Here is a 7,991-nt window from a genome sequence, read left to right as displayed (position 1 = left end):
AAGCTGTGAGCAGTAGCACACTGTGGCTTCGCACATGCGTCTGTTTCTTGACCCAATCAGCCATTTTGAATGCATGTGTATTGGGATAGACGCGTGCTGACGCTTATGTATGGGCACACCTTAAGTTCAGAGGAGCCAATCAGCGCATCGTATATGCTGACGCTTATGTATGGGCACATCTTAAGTTCAGAGGAGCCAATCAGCGCGTCGTTATCGCCGACATGCCCTGCCCACCCGGGTCTCCAGTTAGTCAAAGCGATCGCGGTAATGCGCAGATTATAGTCCACAAAGATAAAATGTATAACTTAAAAATCACTTTATAAATTATTATTTTATACAATTTGCCGAGGGTCCGGACAGAGGAGGTCCGGACAGAGGAGGTCGGCGGTCCGGACAGAGGAGGTCGACGGTCCGGTCGTGGATCGCGGTCCGCCAGTTGAGGAAGGCTGTGATAACCTATTAACAAGATATGAGTAATAACTAGAGAACAAGCGGTAGGACTTTTTAAATGCCCCTATGTGACAAATCACATTTTTTTTCATGTCTGTGTCAAAAGTACAATCCCTATTTATTTATTTCCAAATTTGACCCTGGTCTCCTTGTATGTGGATTTGAATTGGATACACCTGCTATATCCAATGCAAGGGCAATCTGGACGTTCAGGTCGTGCTCATCCGACAACGTCAAAGCAGTGAGTGGCAAAAAGAAAACATGCTATAGAGGCCACTCCAAAACCTTAATTATTACCAGTATTATTTTTTTAAGCCATTCAGAGATGGACATGCTGGTGTTTCGGATGGTCGCCATGCTGCATGATTCAAGAGCGCTTGGGATTGAGGGTGCAAACTGATTGTCGGATGTTCTCCTTCAGGATTTTTTGGGAGACAGCAGAATTCATTGTCCCATCAATCACAGGAACTTGTCCTGGTCCTGGTCCTGAAGAAGCAAATAGCCACACACCATCACACTTCCACCACCATGCTTCACTGTTGGCATCATGGCCGTTTTATCAAATGTTGTGCCCTTTCTAAACCCGTTGTAAGAGCCTGTACATCTTCCAAATTACATTTTTGACTCATCTGTCCACAGAGTGTTTTTCCAAAAGTCTTCAGGATCATCAAGATGTCTTTTGGCAAATGTGAGACCAGCCTTTGTGTTCTTTTTGGGCAGCTGTGGTTTTCCCCTGGGAACTCTCCCATGGGCGCCATTTTTGGCCTGTGTCTTTCTTATGGTAGAGTCATGAACCCTGACCTGGACTGAAGCCAGCGAGGTCGGGAGCTCTTTGCAGGTTGTTGGAGGTTCTTTTGCAACCTCCTAGATGAGTCGTCGTTGCACTCTTGGAGTAATTTTAGCTGGTCGACCACCCCTGGGAATGATTACCACTGTTCCCAGTTTTCTCCATTTGTGGATAATGGCTCTGACGGTGATTTGCTGAAGTCCCAGAGTCTTGGAAATGGCTTTGTAACTTTGAACTTTTGTTCTAATTTCTACTTGAATTTCTTCGGACCGTGGCATGACATGTTTGTTTCTTGAGATCTTGTGGCTTACTTCACTTTATGTGACTGATTCTATTTGTGTGATTTCTTAATTCAACAAATGTGGTGCTAGGGTGTTGCCTGTGAAATTGAACTCAGTCTTCCCAAAACTGTTATTAGTCACAGTTACTTTGTGATTTAACAAGGGGGAGGGGGCATTATTTGGGGAGGGCCTTAATAAATGAAATTGGCATTTTGAAACTGCATTTTATGTCTCGATTGATTTTTTGGGGTTTGTTTTGCTTTCTTGAAAAGTGACGGTTTTGGAGTTGTGAGGATTCAGCCGACAACAGCGATATCTACGCAGGAATAACATTGCCACGACTGAAACATGGAAACAGAAGTCTTTTATTTGATGAACAGCAATGAACATCTACAAAATAAAACAAACATAGTAGAGAGCCCCGTCACAGATGAGGAATGCCAAGATGGGAAACGGGCAGATGCGGAGTTTTAGCGTCGCTTGTCGTACATCTGTATTGTGCTCCATTCATAAGAATCTGCAGGAGACATTGAATAAACAGGAAGCCACAAAACATAGATTGATATACTTGCAAGGTGGCCTGAACAGTACAGTTCCATTACCAACAATCAACAAATGTCATTTGATTTTTTTTTTTTTTTTGCTTTTTGCTTTTTGCTTTTCTATAGTAAAAAGTTGATACTTCAAGAAACCTTATTGAGTTAGCCCTGGTACCCACAAAAATAGATGTTCGCCCAGATGTTACCCCTTCCCGACCGAGGACAACAAAGACCAAATTATTTCATGATTTATAAGATTAGCCTGTATGATTACCATGTGGTTTGAGAGTGCATTTGTCCCGTTAATCGAGTTTCGAACAGTGACCCTTATGTTTGAACATGGTGTTCATTATGGACAACCCGTGATGCACACAGAAGTTGAGTAACAAAACACCACTCACCAATCAGGCCCTTCTCGGTCTCATTATCATTGCACACGTGAGCACTGAGGTCCCCCAGCAAAACGAGGGAGTCCCCCGGGCGAGCGCTTGTGAGCACACTCTCCAAGGACTCCAAAAAGCTGCTGTTCGGTGCATAGGCACAAATAAAAGGGAGGACCTGTCTCCTGACCCTAAGGAGGAGGAAGACGAGCTTTTTCGGAACTTGTCTGCCTAACACTGCCAGAGTGGTGAAATTCCATGTCCCTCGAGCTACCTTCTGTAGCCGGGGATCCGAGCACCATGGTCCCCGTCTTTGGCCACGCCCAGCTCACGATGCACCTGACCCCCTTGGCCCCTCCCACAGGTAGGGAGCCCATGTGAAGGGGACCCACGTTGCCTTTTCGGGCTGTGCCTGGCTGGGCCCCATGTGTGCAGGGCCCGCCACCAGGCGCTCGCCAGTGACTACCACCTTCAAGTCTGGCTCAAGATGGGGGCCCAGGTGACCAAGGTCCAAATTTTACACTCATCATAAGGGTTCTTTTGAGCCGTGCTTTCTCTGGACGGAAGTGCATCACCTACGACTTTTTGCCATGGGTGACCCTGCCAAGGGCATAGTGCCTCAGTCAACTTAGCGCCGGGGAGGATCATTGGGACCCACAAACCCGTCCACCGCGAGAAGGTTTTGTCTCACAGACTCTAAAGAAAAACAAACTAGCAATAGTAGTAGTGGGAGAAGTACGACTGGGAGTCATTAAACAAAATACTCAGGATATCATGATTTTGCCTTGATGTCATCATGGTCTTTCCACAGTAGAAGATAATGAGGTAATGAGCGTTATCCACTAATAAATGTGTAAAAATGTTCACACAAGTTGAGCGCGTATGCAAAATCAACCATCTTATTCAGAATGTGGATGTAACAGCCCGGGAAATGTTGCTTTGGAGCATGCATGTGTTGGATCTACAGACACATTTTTCAAACTGTTTATATAGGTTGGCAGCTCATTTTTGAACCTCTGTGTATTTCTTCTACTGCCTAAAAATGGGCATGGATGCACAATTTCCAAAATTGAAGCATATTAGCACGTTGTGCTGTACATACAAAGTGTTGATTGTCAATTTGTCATGCAATACACTTGATTTCTCCCAGGTACAGGAGGAGCTGCTTTTTTCAACCCCTAATCCCACTTTGGTTATGACAGCCAGCTGGCAATGTCGCTGGCTCAGCCCAGGGCCATAGCTTGTCATTTGCAAGGTAAACATTGTCAAACTCTGCCTACCTGTGAATCATCTAAAGACTTTTAGTGTCACTGATATGAACATGAATCTAATTAAAAAGATGCTTCAGATGCACGCCATTTGTGGCAGTAAAAAGTTAACATTTTAGGGGCAATTAATTGAATAACTTCATTACTTGTAATGTACATTTAATAATATTATAAACGATTTAAAAAAAAACGTCTACCACGTTCATTAAAAACATCACTCGATAGTTTGAAACAGTAATTCGTGCCTTTGTCACATCTCGGCTGGATGACTGTAATGCGCTCTACTTTGGAGTCAGCCAATCCTCCATGAAGCATCTCCAGCTGGTCCAGAATGCTGCTGCTCGCCTCTTGACAGGGAGCATGTAACTCCGACTGTGGCATCCCTTCACTGGCTCCCGAGAGAGTTCTTTTTAAGATTCTATTATGTTTTCATATCTTTCAATCGCCTTGCACATCAACATGAATGTACCCCTCTTTATATTGACATAAAAATTACACACACACACACACACACACACACACACACACACACACACACACACACACACACACACACACAGTGGAACCTCTAACGAAATTAGTTCTAGAAAAAATTCATATTTATATAATTTTTTTTTCAAAAATATCAAACTTTGAAGCCATAATTTGTTAATGGTTGTGACTATAGATTAATAATTATGCTGTACGATTGAGCAATATGTCGAATTATTTTTATCCTATCACATCATATACTGCAATAACTCACACAGTAATGTTCTTGACATCGTTTTACAAATATGGATCTACAGACACATTTTTCAAACTGTTTATATATGTTGGCAGCTCTTTTCTCATCTTTTTCATTTAAAAAAAAATCTGGTATGTTTACATTTCTGAACCTCTGTGTATTTCTTCTACTGCCTAAATATGGGCATGGATCCACAATTTCATATTGGATGCTCAATTTCACATTGGCTCAGAAACAGGTGTTAGCACTCTGTGCTATCGGCGCAACGATTTACCTGGATCTTCTTGGTTTCTTTTCCCCATCAACCCAACAAAAGAGTTGACTTTATGCCCTTTCACAACAATAATATACTATTGTATTGACTACCATTATTTTACATGGCTGTTTCGCCTCGCACAAATAACTATTATTTGCTTTACAAAATACGACAACACTGACTCCAAATTGACATTCACTGGATGCACTGCTGAAGATGAAGGTCACAAATATTACAAATGCCATTGGCAACTTAAATCTTCTATTTTACCCTTTCATGCACCCTGCAACCTGACAACATGATAAGCTGTCCACTGCAGTGACCGCCGTCCAAGAAAGGGTTAAAATGAAAGAATGAAATGTTGTCCCTTTGTATCTTATGTAATGAAATCATTTGTCAACATATAAAAAAATGTATTAGTGTAATGGAAAATGGATGGATGTACAGTGTGACAGTTTTATAATTCCTTTGCATTTGTTAATAAGACTCTCTCCAAACTGTGTTAATTAATGTGGGGGCTGCTAATTTTCTCAAAAACAGTGACAAATCCTTGCCTTGTTCTTCATTTTTTGCCCTCCGCACAACTCATCTCTTTCCTCTTTATCACACAGAAACACGCCACAACTCAAATAGACAAATGAATGCATTCAAGCAAGTTCAAAAGAGAAGAAGGCGAGGCAGACCAAAATTGGCGGTTGCTGTCAATCAATCCCAGCTTGTTGACCATTCCCAACTGCCGTGAATAAATGTCTCCTGAAAATGTTTGCTGATTGTCAAATATTTTTGAGTTTCATTTTTAATGTTTCCCAAAAATATCCAAGCTGTCCACTGCAGTGACCGCTTTCCGCGAAAGGGTTCATAACTAATAGATGCAAAATATTTCCCACTTTACTGTTACTATTTTGCTTTGTATTTTTACTTGTGTATTCCCTATTTTGTAAATATGGAGATGTTTTTTTTTAAATTCCCTGCATGGTGGGATGTATCTCGGCTTATTTTCCTAAATTCGCAAACTTTTAACAGAACAAGAAGCAAATAGTGGCATCATGGACAGAAAAGCAAAGCTCACCACATGTTAAATAATCATAGTCGAAATACTGTTTCTGCTAAATAAAACACAGCTGCAACAAATGGATGAACATTGTCGTGCTGTTTGCCTCCATGGGGGTGCCCCATCCCGACCCATTTGATATTCTGTCCATTTTGGCATGATGTGCATACTGCCACAAATAATTTTGAAAAGACTTTTACGGCTCATAGATGGAATATGAGACTTCATCATTTCTACAAGCAACTTCACTTCAGAGAGTCACAGGTGGGGAAATAAAACAAAATAAAACACATCACTCACTCGTCTAATTGGAAGAGTTTTGGTCAGGGAGTGCAAATATTTACTGAATAATATTTAGATTCGTTTTTTTTTTTCTTACTTCTGATGTCCGGTACTTACTTTTGCGTCGTATCTCTGTCTTTGCTTTGGTTAAAAAAAAATAAAAAAAAAAAGGAAAAAAAAGAGGGAAACGTTATCAGTGTCAGACTGCAAACAACTAAAAAGCGTCTCGTTGAAAATGGTTACCCATTGAGCGCTTCCCCATCAGGCCGATAAACTGATGCGGCCGTGGCTTTCTTGTCCTCCTCAAAAGTATTTCTCTGAAGGGGTCACTGGACATCCAGTTGTCCTGTGAAGGGCAAAATAATAAATTCCTCGGAAAGCTGAATATATTATATTCATATCCAAATAAAGTATAATTTTATTCTGAATAATAACAACAATACTAAGCATAATTTGGGGGATTTTGGCTCTCCTGTATGCCTTAATGTGATAGACTGAGATGGTCTGAGACCGAGAGAGTGGACTGAAATGTCTTGTAACGATTTATTGTCGGCTAATTGATTAAAAGAATGGCCTCAGCTTGGCATCGCTCCAGTTCACAAAGTCAAACACCAGACGTGCAATTCATATCAATCCATGATATGCCGCACCGACTCGAACATTGAGTAGGGATAAAGGGTATCCAACTACGCTTGATTGTTATCACTTTTTTTTTGTACTTTTTTTCGGAGGTGGGCAAGAAAGGGGTGGTCTCCGTTTTCATTTGGGAAGTGTACACATTTCCTTTCTTGTTGAGGAGCGAATAACTAAATACATGTGGACCCCTGTGTCTGTATCTTAACATCAAATTCTTGTGTGTAGTGTCTTTAATTAACTATTTCGTCGATACATAATACTGTACACACAAATGGACGTGTGACATATTAATGGGAACTCACAGTCCACCTTGTTTATTTCGTATCAAACATTTGTGTCTGTTTTGGCGAATCGTTTCTTCGTCCAATTACGACAAGTGCCGTGAAATAAGCATGTGAAGCTTTTATATGGAGAAAACATTGATATTGAAGCGAAAATTGACTACCTGAATGTGGTTGTCGTTGGTCCAGTAATCATCGTTTTCTTGAAGGGTGTTCTCCTCGCCAAAAACTTGGGTCGCGGCGATGAAAAGCATCAAAAGTGGGAAGAGACGCAAGGTCATGATGCCAAACTCGCTTTCCGATGTTAGTCTGTTCAACGACCGTGATATAGAATTTAACTACACTTGTATGGCTTTTATGGAAAAGGAGACGGGGGGGAAAAGGTTCGAAGCTGAAGCCGCGATGTGACTGCGGGGGGACTGCGTCTTCCTCACTGGTCCATGTTGAGTCTTCACACGCTTGCCGCACTGGACCTTCGGGGATTTGTCTCCTCGTTTCGTGAGCCCTCCGCAAATATCAGCCTTCTATATAAGCCTGGGCTCTGCTTTGTAATTCTGTTACGGTGGTCGGAATCTTCGCAACCAGTCAGGAGAAAGCCACGTGTTCGCTTTTGGCTGTCAGTCAAGCCAATTATGGTGACTGGGCTTCGTTTTCATTTGCATCGTGACAAACTCATTTTCGGAAGTCAAATAACGTGGATAATCAATCACTGACTGTGATATTGTATATCAAATGTTCATGTCGCATTTATCCCCCCCCCCCCTTACTTGTTGCTTGTGTGTGCTTAATTTGTCACGATTGTCTCTTTCCGTGTATATCTGACTCTGTCCTCTGTGCTCATCCTATTCACTTTACAATTTGAGTTTTTGTGTTTATTTATTTATTCTCTTTCCGTCGAAAGTGATTTTGGAATAAACCTTTCCAAGTTTCTTCTCTGTCCTCCTGCCTGCGGCGTTCTGCTTTGGGATTCCTCGTCATCAACGTTTGCCTCTTCCTCCACTATCCAAATCGATTTAGCAACAAATACATGACTGAATGTTTTATTTGTACATG

At 41.7% G+C, this 7,991-nt stretch overlaps 1 protein-coding gene across 1 annotated transcript; it reads right to left on the bottom strand.

The window, feature by feature from the left end:
* Positions 1-1,860: 1,860 nt before the first annotated feature.
* Positions 1,861-7,634, bottom strand: tac1 (tachykinin precursor 1). Its single transcript, XM_019857331.1, has 5 exons — positions 7,103-7,634; positions 6,265-6,367; positions 6,139-6,162; positions 4,707-4,763; positions 1,861-2,035 (listed from the first exon to the last, which is right to left on the bottom strand). Exons 1-5 carry the CDS (start codon positions 7,217-7,219, stop codon positions 1,989-1,991), a joined length of 348 nt encoding a protein of 115 aa, XP_019712890.1. The 5' UTR covers positions 7,220-7,634; the 3' UTR covers positions 1,861-1,988.
* Positions 7,635-7,991: the final 357 nt, after the last annotated feature.

Source organism: Hippocampus comes, unplaced genomic scaffold (assembly GCF_001891065.2).
Source record: "Hippocampus comes isolate QL1 unplaced genomic scaffold, H_comes_QL1_v1.1 scaffold73, whole genome shotgun sequence".
Classification (NCBI taxonomy): Eukaryota; Metazoa; Chordata; class Actinopteri; order Syngnathiformes; family Syngnathidae; genus Hippocampus; species Hippocampus comes.
This window is presented reverse-complemented; position numbering and strand designations above follow the sequence as displayed.